The 22,421-nt window shown below is 41.8% G+C and overlaps 1 protein-coding gene across 2 annotated transcripts in view; it reads right to left on the minus strand.

The window, feature by feature from the left end:
• CNST (consortin, connexin sorting protein) overlaps positions 1-22,421 on the minus strand; it is a 96,181-nt gene that overhangs the window by 41,587 nt on the left and 32,173 nt on the right. For both annotated transcript variants that reach the window (XM_034764981.1, XM_034764983.1), the window contains exon 5: positions 7,797-8,002. In XM_034764981.1, coding sequence (XP_034620872.1) covers positions 7,797-8,002 — 206 coding nt within the window. The remainder of the gene's footprint in view (positions 1-7,796; positions 8,003-22,421) is intronic.

The following is a 22,421-nucleotide window of genomic DNA, read 5'->3' on the forward strand; positions in this document are numbered from 1 at the left end:
CCATGTGTGTCATAACAAACAAAAAGCTATCTGGCAGATAGACAGGAGGCCAGTGTACTTTCCCTGTTCCATATAGAATCCATAGTACCATTTCAGTTTAATTTGGAAATCAAAACATTGCCAAGGACAAGTGCAGGTAAAATTTATGTAAGGAAGGAAGTCTCATTATTTGAAGTAATATTTCAGAAGATCATGTAAAAATGTTTAAGACCGGTTTGAATAGTCTGTTGGAGAGACATGGGCTCAAAATAAGCAGAGGAAAAACAGAATATATAGTATGTAATTTCAATAATGTGAACAATGCAGAACTATCCTTGAAATTAGAGGGACAGACAATACTGAAAATACAAAGTTTCAAGTATCTGGTTTCCAGAATCAAGGAAAATGTGGAAATGGAGGATGAAATGAGAGCTACAATAATAAAAGCGTGGCTCAAATGGGGAGAGATAAGTGGTGTAACATGTGACAGGAAGATACCAGTAAGATTAAAAGGGAAAGTCTATAAAACCATGGTCCGTTTGGTTTTACTGTCTGGTGCTAAGTGTTAGGCAACAAAGAAGAAACATGAGCAAATAATCTTTTCCACAGAAATGCAACTGTTGATGTCGATGAATGGCATAAGTAAGAAAGATCACATGAGGAATGTGGATGTTAGAGATATACTCAAATTAACACCCATAAACAAAAAACGAGGGAGTGCAGGCTCAGATGGTTTGGTCACGTAAAGCACGGTACTGAGACAAAGTCCACCAAGAAAAAAAGACTGATAAGTCAACCCAAGAAGAAGTGGAGGGATGTCATAAAGGAAGACAGGTCAGTATATAGTACGATAGAGGATATGGCATTGAACAGAGTACTTTGGAGGGAGAGGACTCATAGGGCAGACCACATTTCATGGGATTAATGCAAGAAGGAAGAAAAAAGAAGAGGTTAGATTAACCTCTAATCCTTGAAACTCAACCAGCCTATAACCTGAGGCTAAATACCAGAGTGATGGCCATCATCTCGGCCAATACACTGGGGACTAAAGTGGAGATCTCCAGAGCTAAAAGCATGAGGTGCTATAGCTACAGCTAAAGAGCTAAAACTTCCCAGCTGGGGGCACAAACAACTCATATTTTCTGTAGTTTGATACAGAAGGGGATCTATAATACTCACCAGTGAGTTACCATGAGAAACTTTCCATATCAAAACATGGACATGGAAATAAATAAAACCAAGATACAGTATCAATATAGTGTTCACAAAACTGAGTAATTTTTTAAACGAAGAGTTTACTAAAATGGGTATGTTACTGATTATGTAGCAATGGACTTTCAATTGGTACTGGAAAACCAGAACTGTAAGTATTTAGCAGCAGCAGAACTCCCAGACAAATAGCCTGAATGGCATAGTAGGATAGGTGTAGAACATAGCAAGTATTTTTGTGTTCACCAAGTAAAGGGATCCATTTGTTTGGTATTGCCACAGAGGACTAATCTCTTGCATTTAAAACTGTGGAGGTACCATTCTGTTACCGTCCATGTAACTAGCCAGGAGGACTCAAGGCATCTCCTCAAATAACCAAACTATTAGATTTCTCAGAGGATGGGTGTATTTCCAGGCTGAGAGAGATGTTCTGGTTCTGAGCTGGTGGTTTGGAGTTTTATGGAGATGACCAGAGCTAATTCCAACAGCAATGGAAACTAGACTAATGGAATCAGATGGCGCAGAAAAGCCAACATTTATTCACTGAAATGTGCCTTTCATTCCCATGCTCCCTCATTGCAAACACAACTTCTCAGTTTGAGACAGTAAGGTATTAACTGTACTTGTGAGAGACAGGCAAAGTGTGCACAAGAACTATGCAATATTTCCTGTAGAGCTCTGAAATAAAAAGGAGTTTTGTTTAACAAGGTGAAGCATATACAGCTCAGAAATAAAAACATCACTTAGCAATTATACAGAACTTTACAATTTCAAAAGCCTTAACAAACATTACTTAATCAATCTTCAAATACATTGAGAGTTTGCATTATTCCTATTTGACAACCGGCATAGTATGGCTAAGGCAAAAATTTTAAGAAGGGCCCACATATTGTTGATGCCTCGACATTTGAGTGCTCAATTTGAGAAATGCAGTGTCTGATATTCAATTGACTTCTCATAGACTTTAAGGTCAGAAGGGACCATTATGATCATCTAGTCTGACCTCCCGCATGATGCAGGCCACAAAAGCTGACCCACCCCCTTTCCCTTGACTCAGCTGGAGCAATGGGTGATTATTACCTCTGAACATTTCGGAGTGTCTCAATTAGTGGGCGCGGTCAAAAATGTGCTTGAATTGCTCGCCCAAGGTACAAAGCAAGTCAGTGGCAGAGCTTGGGTTACAAATTGGGTGTTCCTGGTGCTCAGTCCTATTAGACTATTCCGAGCCAACATCTCCCAAGGGGAATTGACAGATGAATTCTAAGACTCATATTTTTGTATATCCTGGCTGCTGCCTGGAATGGTAGTTCCAGAAATTCCTGGAACAACTCAAGGAGCATTTATATTTTTTGTCTTGTAATGGCAGAAACAAAAATTATGTGCATGTTCCTAGAAATCTGAAAAGCATGTGCTGCGGTTAAACATCAAAGGATAATTTTCTACTTAATTAAACTTAATCCTTATTACACGCTCTAGTATAGTGATGCCTGGAAAACAACTATTGTGAGCTTTTTATTATACCATTCTGAATTTTAATGCTGTAGTGATTCTTTAATACAGCAGTTGGTTTTAAATTGCACTTGTTCATATGAAATAAAAAGTGATTAAAATTAATTTTATACTGGATGAACGGTTGTGAGACGTCAAGGCTCATCATATTAGAAAATGATAGAAACACACTACATATACAAGTTATTGGCAGGCTATATTAGTAAATCTCAATCAGGCCCTTCATGACAGATTAATCCATTCCACAGAAGATGATACTCTAATTAGTGCTCATTTCACAAGAAAATAACAAGCTTTGTTCTCCAACAATTTCATTTTTTCCAGCTTAATAAAAATATACTATGGACAACATAGGGCTTGTTTCATTTTTCTCAGGAAGGAAGGTTGTTCTTGTGGTAAGAACACATGGCTGGGAGTCAGGAAACAGATTCTATTCTCAGTTCTGCCAGAGGCTTCCTGCATGACTTTGAAAGAATCTGCCTCTTTGTACCTCAGTTGCCTCATGTGTAGAACAACAACTAGAATTTACCTGCTTCCCATACTCACAGAGGAGTTGTGAGGATAAATTCATTAATATATGTAAAATAATTTGAAATCTCTGCACTATTTACAATGCCTTCTTTATATGGTGTTGATATTCACGAGCCAGGACAAAATATAGACTCTGTTTCAGGCAAGAGACTAAATTAGTGCTAACAAAGTTTCACATACATAATTAATGCAAGGAAATAGAAACTTTTCACTAAAGCACCATTTTTAATGTAAACTTCCAGTAAAATATTTATTTTTTAATATAAAATATATTTATGGAACCTGACGCCTATTTTATTTATTACTCATTTTGGTCATTTATATCACTGACAACAAGAGGCAATGCAGCAGCAAAGGAACCACTATGCCGCAGAAATCAGCTGAAGAACAGTTTCAAATGAGAACACAGATGCTCTGTTTTCAACAACGATGGCAAAAGAATAAGTCCATCAAGTAGCACTGTCAGACACCATAAGAAAAAGGAAGCTAAAGTGATCCCCTCAAAATACATCCTTCTGGTCAATATGTAGGGCCATCATTCAGCAAAACAACATTTTGGAACTGTGTATTATAGTGCAAAAGATCCTAGCCACATATCTATGCTACATTATCATCACACTCCCAGTCACCCTTTGCAGGGGAGAAAGCACTAGCCCATTGAACATAAGAATGGCCATACTGGGTCAGACCAAAGGTCCATCCAGCCCGGTATCCTGTCTGCTGACAGTGGCCAATGGCAGGTGCCCCAGAGGGAGTGAACCTAACAGGTAATGATCAAGTGATCTCTCTCCTGCCATCCATCTCCACCCTCTGACAAGAGGCTAGGAACACCATTCCTTACCATCCTGGCTAATAGCCAGACTTAACCTCCATGAATTTATCTAGTTCTCTTTTAAACCCTGCTATAGTCCTAGCCTTCACAACCTCCTCGGGCAAGGAGTTCCACAGGTTGACTGTGCACTGTGTGAAGAAGAACTTCCTTTTATTTGTTTTAAACCTGCTGCCAATTAATTTCATTTGGTGGCCCCTAGTTCTTATATTATGGGAACGAGTAAATAACTTTTCCTTATTCACTTTCTCCAGACCACTCATGATTTTATATACCTCAATCATATCCCCCATTAGTCTCCTCTTTCCAAGCTGAAAAGTCCTAGCCTCTTTAATCTTTCCTCATATGGGACCCATTCCAAACCCCTAATCATTTTAGTTGCCCTTTTCTGAACTTTTTCTAATGCCAGTAGATCTTTTTTGAGATGGAGACCACATCTATACGCAGCATTCAGGATGTGGGTGTAATATGGATTTATATAAAGGCAATAAGCTATTCTCTGTCTTATTCTCTATCCCCTTTTTAATGATTCCTAACATCCTGTTTGCTTTTTTGACTGCCGATGCACACTGCGTGGTCATCTTCAGAGAAATATCCATGATGACTCCAAGATCTCTTTCCAGATTAGATGTAGCTAAATTAGCCCCCATCATATTGTATGTATAGTTGGGGGTATTTTTTCCAATGTGCATTACTTTACATTTATCCACATTACATTTCATTTGTCATTTTGTTGCCCAATCACTTAGTTTTGTGAGATCTTTTTGAAGTTCTTCAGTGTCTGCTTTGGTCTTAACTATCTTGAGCAGTTTAGTATCGTCTGCAAACTTTTCCACTTCACTGTTTACCCCTTTCACCAGATCATTTATGAATAAGTTGAATAGGATTGGTCCTAGGATTGACCCTTGGGGAACACCACTAGTTACCCCTCTCCATTCAGAAAATTTACCATTTATTCCTACCCTTTGTTCCCTGTCTTTTAACCAGTTCTCAATCCATGAAAGGATCTTCCCTCTTATCCCATGACAACTTAATTTATGTAAGAGCCTTTGGTGAGGGACCTTGTGAAAGGCTTTCTGGAAATCTAAGTACACTATGTCCACTGGATCCCCCTTGTCCACATGTTTGTTGACCCCTTCAAAGAACTCTAATAGATTAGTAAGACATGATTTCCCTTTACAGAAACCATGTTGACTTTTGCCCAACAATTTATGTTCTTCTATGTGTCTGACAATTTTATTCTTTACTATTGTTTCAACTAATTTGCCTGGTACTGACCTTAGACTTACCGGTCTGTAATTGCCGGGATCACCTCTAGAGCCCTTTTTAAATATTGGCGTTACATTAGCTATCTTCCAGTCATTGGGTAAAGAAGCTGATTTAAAGGACAGTTACAAACCATAGTTAATAGTTCTGCAATGTCACATTTGAGTTCTTTCACAACTCTTGGGTGAATGCCATCTGGTCCCGGTGACTTGTTACTGTTAAGTTTATCAATTAATTCCAAAACCTCCTCTAATGACACTTCAGTCTGTGACAATTCCTCAGATCTGCAATGACTTTATCGTCTTTAAGTGCTCCTTTTTTATCTTGATCATCCAGGGGCCCCACTGGTTGTTTAGCAGGCTTCCTGCTTTTGATGTACTTAAAAAACATTTTGTTATTACCTTTTGAGTTTTTGGCTAGCTGTTCTTCAAACTCCTTTTGGGCTTTTATTACATTTTTACACTTAATTTGGCAGTGTTTATGCTCCTTTCTAATTACCTCACTAGGATTTGACTTCCACTTTTTAAAAGATGCCTTTTTATCTCTCACTGCTTCTTTTACATGGCAGAAATGAACATCTGAACATTAATTCTCACTTATTTTTCAAATCCACAGCTATACATCTTACAACACTGCCTATTCTCTTGGCCTGATGTGGAGCTAAGATAGTGATTGCACTATGACAGGTTACATGGAAGAAGAATCATCAGCACATATTAATGGGATAAAAACCACCTTCAACTGAGTAAGAGTGATCCTTACCATCCATACATTAAGTTAACGCTGGAAACAAAAGTCTGCAATAAGAGTATTTCCAGATTAAAATGCTATTTAGAGAACCAATCTATTATTACTTATACCAATGTCTACAATCTTTAAGTATCAGAGGGGTAGCCGTGTTAGTCTGGATCTGTAAAAAGCAACAGAGAGTCCTGTGGCACCCTTAAGACTAACAGATGTATTGGAGTATAAACTTTCGTGGGTGAATGCCCACTTCGTTGGACAAAAAGGGACCCTGGTGGCTCTGGTCAGCATTGCTGATCCGACGAAGTGGGCATTCACCCACGAAAGCTTATGCTCCAATACATCTGTTAGTCTTAAAGGTGCCACAGGACACTCTGTTGCTTTTTACAACCTTTAAGTGATTTTAAACAGATGTGTCCCCCCTAAACTGTATGTATTCAACTCTGGAATAGAACTGCCAACTTTCTAATTGCACAAACTGAAACCCTTGCCCTGCCCCCGATCCCGCCCCTTCTCCAAGGCCCTGCCCCCTCTCACTCCATCCCCTCCTCCCTCTCTCCCCACCCCCATTCACTTTCACTGGGCTGGGACAGGGGCTTGGGGTGCAGGAAAGGGTGAGGGCTCTGGGGTGGGGCCAGAAATGAGGGGTTCAGGGTGCAGAAGCAGGCTCAGGGCTGGGGTAGAGGGGAGGGTCCGGATGGGGGGGGGGGTGGGCTCTGGGGTGGGGCCAGGGATGAGGGAGAGAGTTTGGGTGCGGGAGGGAGCTCAGGACTGGGGAAGGGGGTTGGCGTACAGGAGGAGGTGTGGGGTGCAGGCTCCAGGAGGGGACTCAGGGCTGCGGCAGGGTGTTGGGGGAGTGAGGGTGGGGGTGAAGAATGCAGGCTCTGGGAGGGAGTTAGGGTGTGGGAGAGGGTTCCAACCTGGGGCAAGGGGTTGGGATGCAGGAAGGGGTGTGGAGTCTGGGAAGGAGTTAGGGTGCAGGAGCGGGTTCTGACCTGGGGCAGGGGTTCAGGCTCTAGCCAGACGCTGCTGGTCAGAGGCGCAGCGGGGCTAAGACAGGCTCCCTGCCTGCCCTGGCTCTGTTTGGCTCCCGGAAGCAGCCAGAATGTCCAGCTCCTAGGCGGAGGAGCCAGGGGGCTCTGTGTACTGCCCAGGCCCGCAGGCACCACCCCCGCAGCTCCCAGCCAATGGGAGCTGCAGAGCCAGTGCTTAGAGCAGGGGAAGCGCGCAGAACCCCCGTGGCCGCCCCTGCACCTAGGAGCCAGCCATGCTGGTCACTTCCGGGAGCTGCACGGAGCCAGGGCAGGCAGGGAGCCTGCCTTTCCCCGTTGCACTGTCAACCGGACTTTTAACGGCCCGATCAGCAGTGCTGACCAGAGCCACCAGGGTACCTTTTCAACCCTGGTCAAAAACTGGATGTCTGGCAACCCTACTCTGGGACCATATCTATAAAAAAGGGTGTGGTTTAACATAACTATACTAGGATTTTAACACAAGGCAGTTTGCAGTTTTAACATGTACTAGATAGTGAAGGAAAACCTCACCCTTAGGGTTTTCTTTAACCACAACACATCTTAAAACTACAAATTGACTTGTCTAAAGTAGGACTTTAGCATGTGTTACCTAAAACATGTTAAAGTATTTTTTTTCCTAGCAAGGACAAGTTCTAGGACAAAAAATAGTATAAAAATATAATCACATGTAACAACAATGCTGATACACGGGATACCTGATGGAGACATAGAGGGAGTATCCTTGAGTCCATACGCTCAAATTCTTCTCGAAGCATGGAAAAAAGGAACTGCAAAGTCTGTTTTTGTTGCTTTTGCTGATAGTTCACATTTGTCTCTTCAGCATCTTCATCATGAACTGAGTCTGTAGCTTTAAGGAGAGCATTCTCTTTCTTGAGTGCTGTGGTGTCAACTGAAGGAACTCCTTTAAATGGAAACAAATACCTAGATTAGGATGCAAATATTACTAGGAAAATGAGAACAAAGCTGCTGGTCTTGTTAAAGTCAGGTGTAACAGATGGACTGACACTGATGCAGGACTCTATCTGAGAAACACTAACACACTTCATGCATTTTTTTATAGCTGTAACTAAAGGGGTGCTGTGGTCCAATTCGGAAAAATATTGAACCAGTTAAAACTGTTCTGCATAATTCAGAAAGAGATTAGTGGCCTGGGTAACTTCATATAATGAAGGCTGTGACAATTTGTACAGTAATCCTGATTTTGATCCCTTTGAACATTTCTTAAAACTTCCTTTTGAAATATATCAGGTGTGGCCTTGGGCCAAAGAGGCACTTTTGTTGCTGGAAGTTTGAGATTAATTTATTTTGGAGACATGGAACTTACAAGACTTCTAACTTTTTGGTAGGCTCATCACTCAAAAATGGCTTAGCTTAAAAACTTCAAAGTTGTTTTGAACATTAGCCTTCATAAACAACAGGACTACTTTTACTATGGCTGATGGCATTTCTCTCCCCTCCCCCATTTTAAAGGGCCCCTTCTGAAACTCTGGGAGCTATGTGAAGGACTCTGCAGATGTGACTTCCCTGAGAGGTTCTGGGAAAGTTAAGAGCAATATGTAATTGCAGAGCTTATAAATTCAGTTTGATAAATAGCTATGATTATTTAAGCATTAAGAAGTTATTCACAGTGCATAAACAGCATTTATGAACTCTGCAGGTGTGATGGCAGGACTTGTAAGAGAGACAGATATGGTTCCCTCACACAAATTCCATCAGCACTGCATTTCACTTATGTTCAATTCCCTGCTAAACTAGGAAGAGAAACAGAGCAGAGATCTCCTGGTTCCCTATTTTAATATCTCACCTCATCATTCACTGGAGCTGGGCGTCTTTAGGTTCCACAGAAATCTTTCGGAATCTGGTATTCAGCAAGCTCAATTGTACATTTTTAATAGCTAAAAACTTTGTTTATGGCCCACTCGTTGAAATAAGTTATACAAATAAATAAATAAATAAGCCAGGTGCACATTTGAGTGTAGCTTAAGCCTTAGCAAGGCAACCAATTCCTCAGGTATCCTAGCCACGTTCTAAGTTTGAAGTTTAAGTTCTTCAATTTTTGAGCTATTAAGTTTTTACAGTGTATGTGTCGAATTTAGTTTGGAAAAAATATTAACAAGAGGATGTATTTTCTGTATAATTTATCAAATGCTCCCATGAGTAGGAAAGCTCCTATTAACTGCACCAAGCGATGTATTATCTCAAGTGTATCATGCAATGTCATTTTACAACATTTGGTTACAATTGTGCTAGGGTTGATCTTTTAAAAATGCTACAAAATAACTCCATAAGGATAATTCTAGAGTTCTTCCTTTGTAAATTTATGTTCCATTAGACCTCACTTTTAAGCAGCTGACACCTCATGAATCACCATTGCTATTGCACTGAAATTATGAAGGCTCATCAAATGCAATCTGACTATTAATACCCATCAGGATTTCAGTTCCCTCACTTATAAGTTGCATCATCTCCTTAATCAGTATATCCTGCTTAAACTTAGTATTGCTGAGCGACAATCCTCTGCCAACGGAATAGGAAGAGAACCTACAAGAGATTCTGGATGCAAAGCAGATGTCTGAGTTTGAAGAGCTGCATTGGATAATTCATGCAAAAGTCTCCAATGCAGCAATCCTAGTGGTCACTTGTTTGCCATTCTAAGAGCCTCATTCCAGGGATAGTTTACTGTGAACATATACAAAAACATTACAATCAGATTTTTATAATATTTTGTGCTTCTAGAAGCAACGTTCAGAGACTCTTAAAGCATTGTACAAAAGGCAGATATGATTTCCATTTTACAACGGGGAAAACTCGGTCACACAATGAGAGACGAACTTCCCTAAAGTCATGCAGCACGTCAGTGGTAGAGTCCCAATGAAAACACAGGCGCCTTACTCCCACTGCACTGCTCTAAGCACCAGCCCAAGAGGAGAGATGGATAGTGTGATGGTGGAAGTCAAATTTCAGTTTTCTTCGATAACATAATAGCAATGTTTAAAAATAACACACCCATTTGACTTGTCACCTTTGTTTTTAGGGAAATAGGAAGGGAGATTGACTCAGACCTGAACATCAGTGCTTTAGAAGAGGTTACTTCTTTAAAAGCTTTCCACCCCCCACCCCACCCCCACCCCCGGGCTTGAAAACCTATTCCATACGTATGAGTCAAGATCAACTTGCCCATGATTTCTTAACTGGGGGGTGGGGGGGGAGGAAATGTACAACATTCCCCTTGACAACTCCCCTTTCAATTTTTATAGAGCCTTCTCTTCCTCTCTCCATGCTGCGTATCCACTTGGTAGCTTGGTTTCCTACTATGTTTCCACTGCTCTTATGTGTAGAGGGCAACTCAGGTAGTAGGAACAACAATGACAAAAATACAAAAAGCTAATTGGATTGTTTTCAGTGTGATAAAAAAGAAGAAGAAATCCCATTTTAGTCAAGCATTTCCCTCTATTTTTTGCAGCAGAACCAGAGCATGAAACTGACTAAAACAAGGGGCATAACTGGGGTGAAAAGCAAATTAAAATTTCAATTTTTGGTTTTCATTTTTCATAATCTAAGGTGTTATCAGTAAAAGACAAGGATTTTGTTTTCAAGCCTCTGATTTTTAAACCTGACAATGTTTCTAATCCTTTGTGGAGTTTTGCCACTTTTGCAGCTAAACAGCTCATTTGTCCGTATAGTGGCATTCTATGCCTCTATAGTTCTTTCAGTGAATTTGGTACATTTAAGCTTTCGCTACAAAGCTCTCTGTTTTTGCCTGGTAACATTGCTATTTTATTATGAATATCCTGTTTTACTGCTATTTATTACGCATATCTTGGGTTTTGGAGTCATTTTGTAATAGCTGACTGCATACAGCCTTTAAAGAGAATATGAATGAAAGGGCCAATTTTGCTCCATTGTAGTCAGTGGATGTTTTGCAATCTGTGGGTCTATCAAGAGCAAGTGTGAGACTTGTGAAAGCAGAAGACGGTCTTCTTGGGGACTGGCCCATGCCTATATAGTATTCCTAAAAAGAATTGAGAATGGCTGTAAACTTTAACTGCCTTCTGGACAAAAGGAAAAAGCTATAAGCTTCACCACAGTTTTCTCATAATGATTTTACTATAATAAATATTATTAATATCAATAGAGAAATATAAAAATAAAATCCTCTTTCAGTGTAGAGAAAGGAGGAGAGCCCTGAAGAGTGAGACTATGTTTAGTTTACCTGCTTGAATAATATAATTTTGTAAGGCACTCAGTACTACGGCATTGAGTCCGGGAGAAAAGCCTAGATTATAGGCTTTTTTTTACCTGGAGGCCTTTCTTTATGGCAAAATGCAAGGGGTGGCCCCCGAACAATAGGGGGAGGGAATTTTTTTCTGGTATAATAGGAGGCCACAACATAGAACTACTGGGCTAAATAGACTAAACAGGCAGAATTCAAGCGGAGCCAGATCAGGCCGTAAGTGAATGCCATTTTCCTTTTTCTGCAGTACAAGAGGCTCACTTATAATTGTTTCCCTAATTCAACCCATTACTTGTTTATTTACTTTGTTCAAACTTTGCCCTGCCTTTTAACCTACATTCTGATGTTTTATTTCTTGGCCAACCACTAGAGCTGTGTGAGGTATGTTTATACAACACAGAGTGACTCTGTGTCCTATAATCTCAAAGCAAGGGGACTAACAGATCAAGTGGGGAAAAATTAGTATCTGTTCTTTCCAGTTCAAATCTAGGCTGCTGACTGAAATTAAATGAACTGCAATCATTCTGCTCCCTGGAATCAGAGCAAGTTTAGGGCCGAATAACCTCACAGGAAAATAAAACCCACATGTATTTAACTTTATCTGACCAAGAGTGAAAAAAATTAGTAAGATTGTAGAAAAGTAGTTGTTATGTGCACAGGTACAACCATTTAGATAAAGAAGCAAGTGCTCCCCTGGTTTAGCGACAGTCTCCCTGACCCAATGCAATCATGCCAAAGAAACATACTCATATCTGGCTTCTCCCTAGAAAGATCTCATGGAACACCCCCAGCACAACAGAGTGATTTGACTCCCCCATCAACCATTATAGTCACTCTCTTGGTCTGATCTTGACCCAGATTTGTGCTCTTGCTTGCCTAATTCCCTTTCAGAGAACCATCTCATTTCCTGCAGTACTGCATTTCCCCCAGTTGACCTCCACCCTCTCATGATCTTTTTATGACCTCTAAGCCACCAGCCTCTCAAACTTCTCTCATGTCCCCAACTCCTACATCTTCACTTACTACCTTCACCTTAATCAACTTCAGGGCCTCTACTCAAAACCTCCCAGCGCAGGCTCACTCCTTGCATTCACTTCTGTTATTCCCAGTCTACCACTGAATGCATCTAAAGGAAGTCCATGGACCACACAGAATTTCTCACTACACATTTCTTCTCATGCCCTGCAGTCTTCCTTGCTGAACAACTCCACTTCACTTATTTGATTAAGTCTTGCTCCTTCCCTCACCTCTTCTTCTGCACCTTTGACTTTTTCTCCTTAAAATCCTAAGGAGGGTTGTTAAAAACAAACAAACAGGATTTTGTTCATTTTGTATTTCTTATGAATTTTTTGTTCGTTTTTTAAAAACTGTCGCTTTGAAGTATTTACATGAATATTCTACATATTGGAAAGATTAGTGGGTGGAATCAACTCTCACTGGAAATTAACAAGAGGGGCAAAGTACATGGAGCTGTGAATTGTTAGGGAAGGCTTGGTTTGACAGAATCAAGAAGCTTCTGGAAAGTGAGCAGATATAATCTAATGTCATGATTCTATGTAATGATAGCTAGCTCATAATACACCTCTACCCCGATATAACGCGACCTGATATAACACGAATTTGGATATAACGCGGTAAAACAGCGCTCCGGGGGGCAGGGCTGCACACTCCAGCGGATCAAAGCAAGTTCGATATAACGCAGTTTCACCTATAACGCGGTAAGATTTTTTGGCTCCCGAGGACAGCGTTATATCGGGGTAGAGGTGTACTTTTAATTTTTCACTATTATATTCACTATGGGGCTGTTTGTCATTCTAACTGTTGTAAAACATGCAAGCTGCTTATCCATACTACAGTGATTAGTGATTATCAAACATTGATGTATGAATTTAGTATTAGTAGAGGTAAGTATTTATATTATGGGGGCACCTAAAGGATTAGGGCCCCATTGTGCTGGGTGCCGTACAAACACAGAAAAGAGACAATTGCTGAAGAGTTTACACTCTAAAGTCACAAAAAGATGAAGGGTAGGGAAACATGGCTTCCCCACACTAACAAGTGAATGTGATGCAGAATGGGAACAGTTTTGTTAGTTACATATACACCTCTACCTCGATATAACGCTGTCCTTGGGAGCCAAAAAATCTTACTGCGTTATAGGTGAAACCATGTTATATCAAACTTGGTTTGATCCGCCAGAGTGCGCAGCCCCGCCCCCCGGAGCGCTGCTTTATCACGTTATATCCGAATTTGTGTTATAGCGGGTTGCGTTATATCGGGGTAGAGGTGTATTGTAGGGTTTTCATTTCTTCCTCCCCACCAGCATCCAGAAAAGTGTTTCCCCACTATCAGATTTGGGAAAGCAACAACCTGATGCTCAGGATACCACCATTTTCTTGTAAGTGAAAAGTGATGAGATTTGCCATGACCAAGGATACAATTTAGTTATGGAGGTCATAGAGACAGGAGGGTCCCAGATGGTGGACTGCAGCTTGAGCCTGAATGTCTACACCACAATTAAACAGCCCCTTACACTGAGCACCCCCAGCCTGAGCCAGCTCACATAGACCAGCCATGGGTGTCCAATTGCAGTCTAGACATATCCTCAGCTACCTAGCTCTTCCAAGCAAGAGGAACAATTCATGAGATTTGGGGACACAGTGGTTGAGGTGAATGGGAGAGATGAGGGGAGATTCCCAGAAAAGCTTGGGGGTCCCTGGTATGAGGAGAGAACATACAGTACTTATAGAATCATATGACATAAAAGAATTGAGTTAAAGCTTTTCCTGATAAACAAAATGAACACCTCTACATCCCTCTGACAGATTATGAGGTCCAGCATGCATATTTTGTATATCTGATGCCACTTTAGATCCAGATAATGATAAATTTGCAGCAACACACTTCAATGTCAGACATCATTGTCCTCCCAATTTCATCACTGTTAATAACACTCTGGAATCAGCCTCAGGGCAGTTTCCTTTTCATGTTTGAGAAGAAACAGAAATGGAAATTGATTGAAAATTGCACAGATCTCAATTTCACTATCCATAAACTTGATTTTTCACCTTACTGGGTGATGCCATGAATATTAAATGAGAATCTGCAAAATAACAGTGAAAATGTAATAATACTTCATATACAATAAATATCTTTACAAATAAGAGGATTAATTTCAATACAGGGAATGAAAATTACACCAGTCTAAGGTCCAGGACTTGATATAGTCATGAACTAGTGGTTGAAAGCAAAGTGTCAACTCCTGAACTGATATGCCAGAACATATTTATTACTATAACCACAATACTGAACACTAATACAGATAGATGAATCCTTGTAAAATCCTTAAATGTAAAGAATTCCTTTTATTTTGTCATTTTCAATTTGTTTTGTTCTTTACCAGAAAGGGACAGCACAAGTAACATCAAGGAGTTCCATGTTTATTATGAACTGCTCACAGTATCTGCAAGGAGTCCTGTTACTACAAAATTCTTAAATATTTTTATAAACATAAGGAAATTCCCAGACAAAGTAAACTTTAGAATCATAGAATCATAGAATATCAGGGTTGGAAGGGGCCTCAGAAGGTCATCTAGTCCAACCCCCTACTCAAAGCAGGACCAACTCCCAACTAAATCATCCCAGCCAGGGCTTTGTTAAGCCAGGCCTTACAAACCTCCAAGGAAGGAGATTCCACCACCTCCCTAGGTAACGCATTCCAGTGCTTCACCACCCTCCTAGTGAAATAGTGTTTCCTAATATCCAATTAATAACTTTGTTAATTAAAAATGAAGGCTGAAAGAATCTATCAGTTATTTCAGCCAAAGGACCCTTAAATCCATGGTTCTCATCCAGGAGTCTGGGGCCCACTGGGAGGGCTGTGAGCTGGTTCAGGGGGTCCGCCAAGCAGGGCCAGCATTCAACTTGTTGGGGCCCAGGGAAGAAAGATGAAGCCCCACTGCATGGGGCTGAAGCCTGGGGCCCTAAGCCCCACCACACGGAGCTGACACCAAAGCCTGAGCAACTTAGCTTTGCACGTCCCCCTGTGGCATGAGGCCCCAGGTAATTGCCCTGCTTGCTATCTCCTAATGCCAGCCCTGGCTTTTATATGCAGAAAAACAGTTGTTTTGGCACAGGTGGGCCATGGAGTTTTTATAGCATTTGGGGGGGGGGGGGGGGGCACAGCTCAGAAAGAAAAAGGTTGAGAACTCCTGCCTTAAATGAACATGACCATTTTCTTAAACACAAAAATTTTAAAATTATGGAATTTCCAGGTATAAAGGTTACATTTTGCATGCGCGCGCACACACACACACACACACACACACACACAAAATCATGTAATCTAACAACCACCCAAAACTCAAACTATTTTATCCATCCATACACAAATTAAGTTCATTAGCGACCACAAAAAGTGTTAATACTTCTCTTTTACTTTTCATTAACTTGCGTCATAGAAGGATAAAGCTATCTCAGATTTTCTGGTTGTTCTCAGAATGGTGTCAGGGGACAGAATTAGTTTTCTGGGTGGCCTTAATTGACCATCTGAACACGTTCAGTCATTCAGGGCTTGTATTTGTTTTAGGGCAGTCAAGCCATTAAAAAAATTAATCAGGATTAATTGTGCTGTTAAACAATAATATAATACCATTTATTTAAATATTTTTGGATGTTTTCTACATTTTCTAATATATTGATTTCAGTTACAACACAACAGAGGGTCCTGTGGCACCTTTGAGACTAACAGAAGTACTGGGAGCATAAGCTTTCGTGGGTAAGAACCTCACTTCTTGCATCTGAAGAAGTGAGGTTCTTACCCACGAAAGCTTATGCTCCCAGTACTTCTGTTAGTCTCAAAGGTGCCACAGGACCCTCTGTTGCTTTTTACAGATTCAGACTAACACGGCTACCCCTCTGATAGTTACAACACAGAATACAGTTTACAGTGCTCATTGTATATTTATTTTTTTATTACAAATATTTGCACTGTAAACAACAAAATAGTATTTTTCAATTCAGCTAATACAAGTACTGTAGTGCAATCTCTTTATCATCAAAGCTGAACTTAAAAAATATAGAATTATGTACAAAAAAAATAACTGCATTCAAAAATAAAACAATGTAAAACTTTAGAGCCTACAAATCAACTCAGTCCTACTTCAGCCAATTGCTCAGACAAACAAGTTTGGTTACAATTTGCAGGAGATAATGCTACCTGCTTCTTGTCTACAATGTCACCTGAAAGTGAGAACAGGCGTTCGCATGGCACTGTTCTAGCCAGCATCACAAGATATTTACATGCCAGATGCGCGAAAGATTCATAGGTCTCTTCATGCTTCAACCACCACTCCAGAGGGCATGCGTCCATGCTGATGACGGGTTCTGCTCGATAGCGAACCAAAGCCAAGCGGACCAACGCATGTTCATTTTCATTATCTGAGTCAGATGCCACCAGCAGAAGATTGATTTTCTTTTTTGGTGGTTCGGGTAATGTAGCTTCCACATCTGAGAGTTGCTCTTTTAAGATTTCTGAAAGCATGCGCCACACCTCGTCCCTCAGATTTTGGATGGCACTTCAGATTCTTAAAACTTGGGTCGAGTGCTGTAGCTATTTTTAGAAATCTCACCTTCTTTGTGTTTTGTCAAATCTGCAGCGAAAGTGTTCTTAAAATGAACATGTGCTGGGTCATCATCCGAGACTGCTTTAACATGAAATATATGGCAGAATATGGGTAAAACAGAACAGGAGACATACAATTCTCTCATAAGGAGTTCAATCACAAAATTTAATTAATGCATTATTTTTTTAACAAGCACCATCAGCATGGAAGCATGTCCTCTGGAATAGTGGCTGAAGCTTGAAGGGACATATGAGTGTTTAGCACAGGGATCGGCAACCTTTGGCACGTGGCCCGCCAGGGTAAGCACCCTGCCGGGCTGGGCCGTTTTGTTTACTTACCACGTCCGCAGGTTCAGCCGATCGCAGCTCCCACTGCCTGCGGTTCGCTGCTCCAGGCCAATAGGGGCTGCGGGAAGCAGTGCGGGCTGAGGGATGTGCTTGCCGCCGCTTCCCGCCGCCCCCATTGGCCTGGAGCAGGCAGGTAAACAAACCGGTCCGGCCCACCAGGGTGCTTATCCTGGCGTGCCGCATGTCAAAGGTTGCTGATCCCTGGTATATACAGTAAACTGGGCTTTCAGTTATCAGGCAGATCTTTAGACACAGTGGGAGCCGCAATCGGCCGAACCTGCAGACGCGACAGGTAAACAAACTGGCCCAGCCCGCTAGGGTGGTTACCCTGGTGAGCCGCGTGCCAAAGGTTGCCGATCCTTAGTTTAGCATATCTGGCATGTAAATACCTTGCAACGTTAGCTACAAAAGTGTCATGCAAACACCTGTTCTCACTTTCAGATGACTTTGTAAATAAGAAGCAGGCAGCAGTATCTCCTGTAAATGTAAACAAATTTGTTTGTCTTCGCAATTGGCTGAACAAGAAGTAGGACTGAGTGGACTAGTAGGCTCTGAAGTTTTACATTGCTTTGTTTTTGAGTGCAGTTATGTAACAAAAAAAAAATCTACATTTGTAAATTGCACTTTCACGACAAAGATTGCACTACAGTACTTGTATGAGATTAATTGAAAAATATTTCTTATCATTTTTATAGTGCAAATATTTATAATAAAAAATAATATCCACTTTGATTTCAATTACAACACAGAATCCAGTATATATAAAAATGTAGAAAAACATCCAAAATATGTAATAAATTTCAATTGGTATTCTATTGTTTAACAGCGCGATTATAACTGCAATTAATCATGATTAATTTTTTTAATCGTGATTAATTTTTTGAGTTAATCGTGTGAGTTAACTGTGATTAATCAACAGTCCTAGTTCAAATATAGCCTAGAGTTTCCACGTAGAGATACACTTCTCATGTGAAATCTCTGGAACCGTGCACTGAGCAAACTGAGGAGAACTAACTGTAAAGAAGATATAATTTCTTTATCACCCAATATCCAATTTTCCAAGTCTTGGCGGTCACAGAGCCAATTTCCTAAGCATTCATTTATTTGCTCTACCATGCCATAGTACTGAAACAGATCCAATCAGAGCATGCTATAACATTCCCCTTGTAATTCTTCTTATGTCTCTCTAATGATACACTACTTGAAATGTCAATATGGATTTTCACAGGACCTTTTGTTTTCATAGTCCGAGTGAAATCCTCGCCTCACTGAAGTCAATGTCAAAGCTCACATTGACATCAATAGGGTCAAGATTTTACCCTGTGAATGCGTAAAGTCATGAAGCGGAGAAAATAAATCCAGACAACAGCAATTCCAAAGAGTACACAGAGAAGATAGCAGATGATAAATTTAGACATGGATTTGTAAAGTGGCATAGCCTGGACAGCAAGTCTAGTGAGACCGTATACCCTAGAAGGGAAACCACTTAGTGACCTGGCCAGAGGGCCAAGTCATGAAGAGGAAGCTGCACCTCCTGGGTGAGACTGCAAATGAAGGCATTGGACCTGGAAGAGAGTTAATTCCCAGAACAGCCAGGAGGAGGGGCCACCTGCAGTGAGTAGAGACCCCATGACACAGCCCCATAAGATGTCCTCATAAGCAAACTAGGGAAATATAGTCTAGATTAATTTACTATAAGGTGGATGCACAACTAGTTGAAAGATCATACTTCGGGCCCTACCAAATTCACATTGTGAACAACGCGTCACAGACCATGAAATCTAGTCTCCACGGTGAAATCTGGTCTTTTGTGTACTTTTACCCTACACTATACAGATTTCAGAGGAGACCAGTGTTTCTCAAATTGGGGGCCCTGACCCAAAAGGGAGTTGGGGGGGGGAAGGGTGCCGCAAGGTTATTTTAGGAGGATTAATGGTATTGCCACCCTTACTTCTGCACTGCCTTCAGCGCTCGGTGGCTGGAGAGCGGCAGCTACTGGCCAAGGGCCCAGTTCTGAAGGCAGCAGCACAGAAGTAAGGGTAGCAATACCATGCCATCCTTACTTCTGCTAGCAGTGGTGCTGCCTTCCAAGCTGGGCTCCCAGCCAGCAGCTGCCGGTCTCCGGCTGCCCAGCTCTGAAGGCAGCATCACCGCCATCAGCAGCACTGAAGTAAGGGTGGCAATACCGTGAACCCCTACAATAACCTTCTGACCCACCCCCTTTTGGGTCAGGACCCCTACAGTTAGAATATCATGAAATTTCAGATTTAAATATCTGAAATCATGAAATTTATGATTTTTAAAATCCTATGACTGTGAAATTCACCAAAATACACTGTGAATTTGGTAGGGCCCTAAATCATACCCAAAGATACTGTATATACTCGGTATATACTTTATAACCCGTTTATAAGTCGACCCTATAATTCAGGGGTCAGCAAACTTTGGCTCCCGGGCCATCAGGATAAGCCGCTGGTGGGTTGAGATGGTTTGTTTACCTCGAGCGACCACAGGCACAGAGGTAAACCTAAGTAAACAAAGCATCCCAGCACGCCAGCTGCTTACCCTGACGGGCCAGGACAGCAACTGGTGGGGAATTTTTTTTTTGGGGGGGGGGAGGCGAGGGGGGAGAAGCTGGGATTCAGGGGAGTAACCCCTGTGACCACCCCTCACATGACCCCACCCTTAGCCCGGGACCCCCACACCTCCCCATCCCATCTCACCTTATCTGGGGAGGGCCAGGGGAGGATGTCTCTGGCCTGGCTGGAGCTGCTCCGGCAGGCTGGGCAGCGCAACCACAGCCTGCTCTGGTGGGCCAGACTGGGAGGCGCGACCGCAGCATGTTCCAGCGGGCCGGGCGGCGCGGCCACAGCCTTCTCTGGGGGGCAGGGCCGAGTGGCACGGCTGCAGCCTGCCAGCCCCGGAGCTGCAGCTGCTTCGGAGGCTGGGGGGAGAGCAGCGTGGCCAGAAGTGGAGAGACTCTGGCCCCGCCTTTTCCCTTCTGGCTCTGCTGCCTCTCCTTGCTCCCTCTGTTGGAGGGAGGGGCTGTGTCCCACCTCGCCCTCTCTATACCAGTTCATAAGCCGACCCCCGTCTCTGGTGTTTCCCTTTTTTACTAAAAAAATAAAAAATTAGGCTTATGAATGAGGATACGGTAATTATCAATGGGGGGAGGGATAGCTCAGTGGTTTGAGCATTGGCCTGCTAAACCCAGGGTTGTGAGTTCAATCCTTGAGGGGGCCACTTAGGGATCTGGGGCAAAATCAGTACTTGGTCCTGCTAGTGAAGGCAGGGGGCTGGACTCGATGACCTTTCAAGGTCCCTTCCAGTTCTAGGAGATGGGATATCTCCATTATTATTATTATTAATGGTTCACTGTCAAACTGGATGGGGGTATCTAGTGGTTCTCCACAAGGGTCAGAGATTTGTACTGATCACTTGGTCCATTAAAATCTGATGCACTGCTAGACTTCCATGTCCTTTCAGGATATGACGCTACTGAAAGTTCCAAGCTATCTGACTGGAACTCATTTGGTTCAGTCTCCGAAGCCTTTTTCCTCACTCTGTAGGTGCTCGGATTGGCTGAGACAGTCACTGATGAGGTCATAAATTCACTGGAGGCATTCATGCTCTGAGTTTATCATTTGAAGACCAACATTACAACACTTGCAGAGCTACATCGGTGGATGTTTTCCTAGCAGAAAATGGAGACAAACTGCCACCAACAAGGGGTGCATTTATATCTGCTATTATCCAGCAATGGAATGGCTCCCGGAAGAAAGAGCATATCCAAAAGTACCCTCCCCTATTGGGCACAAAGGGTCTTGGAGGATGAACAGATCACACTACTTACGTCTGAAGTACCATGCACTCCTGAATCCATCCTTCAGCTAATCAAATGCTTATATGCAAAGACCAGATGCTCACCACCCTGCAAACATTTGGCCAGCAGTCTGTCTTGTATGGGGATGTGTGAGTGCAGTGTGGATGAGGATCAGTGTGACATGTCGAGCAGCAGTGGCCTATACAGAGATGACACTGATGATGACTGAGATAAATAAATGTTTTCACTCACAGATGTCAGGGCTAACTTCCCTAGGATTACCAAAGCAATGCATCCCTGTGTTAAAGTATCATTTAAAAAGCATTGATTTTTAAACATTTTCTCAAATATATATCTATATAACTGTTCTAGGTTTATCATATTTGGTATCATTATATTCATGGGAGAAAGGGGCTTTTGAATGATACTCAACTTGACCCATTTCCAATGACGTATTATTAAAATTTCCAGCAACCGGAGGACCTGGAGCTGGGAGCCAGGGGATAGCCAGTTCTCATTGCCACAGTGCAGAGGGTGATACCATTGAAATTATGATTCTGTAGATTTTTACAAATCAAATGACAGATCCCTTACCTTTTTATCACTAATTTGATCATGGAATAAGATTTTACTGCATTATGCTCCCATGCTAAATATCATTCTGTGGTGTATTAACAGGAGTGTCATATGCAAGACACAGGAGAGAATCGTCCTACTACTCAGCACAGGTGAAGCCGCAGCTGGAGTACTGTGTCCAGTTCTTAAGGAAAGATATAGACAAACTGGAGAGAGTCCAGAGTAGAGCTACAAAGATGATAAATGGTTTAGAAAACCTGACCTATGAGGAAAGGTTTAAAAAACTGGGCATGTTTAGTCTTGAGAAAAGACAACTGAGGGGGGACTTGTTAACAGTCTTCAACTATGTTAAGGACTGTTATGAGAGGATGGTGATCAATTGTTCTCCATATCTACTGGAGATAGGACAAGAACTAATGGGCTTAATCTGCAGCAAGGAAAATGTAGGTTAAAAGGAAAAACTTTTAAGTGTGAGGCTAGTTAAAGCACTGGAATAAGGCTTCCAGAGGAGGTTATGGAATCCCTATCGTCTGAGGTTTTTAAAAACAGGTTAGACAAATATCTGGCAGAGAGAGTCTAAATTTACTTGGTCCTTCCTCAGTGCAGAGAGTTGGACTTGACTTTTCTAGGTCCCTTCCAGCCTTACATTTCTATGATTTCTTCTTGAGAAATCCATGACGGCTATTACTTATCACTCTATTATCCTCTAGGTGTAT

The sequence above is a fragment of the Trachemys scripta genome, chromosome 3 (genome assembly GCF_013100865.1).
Source record: "Trachemys scripta elegans isolate TJP31775 chromosome 3, CAS_Tse_1.0, whole genome shotgun sequence".
Lineage (NCBI taxonomy): Eukaryota > Metazoa > Chordata > Testudines > Emydidae > Trachemys > Trachemys scripta.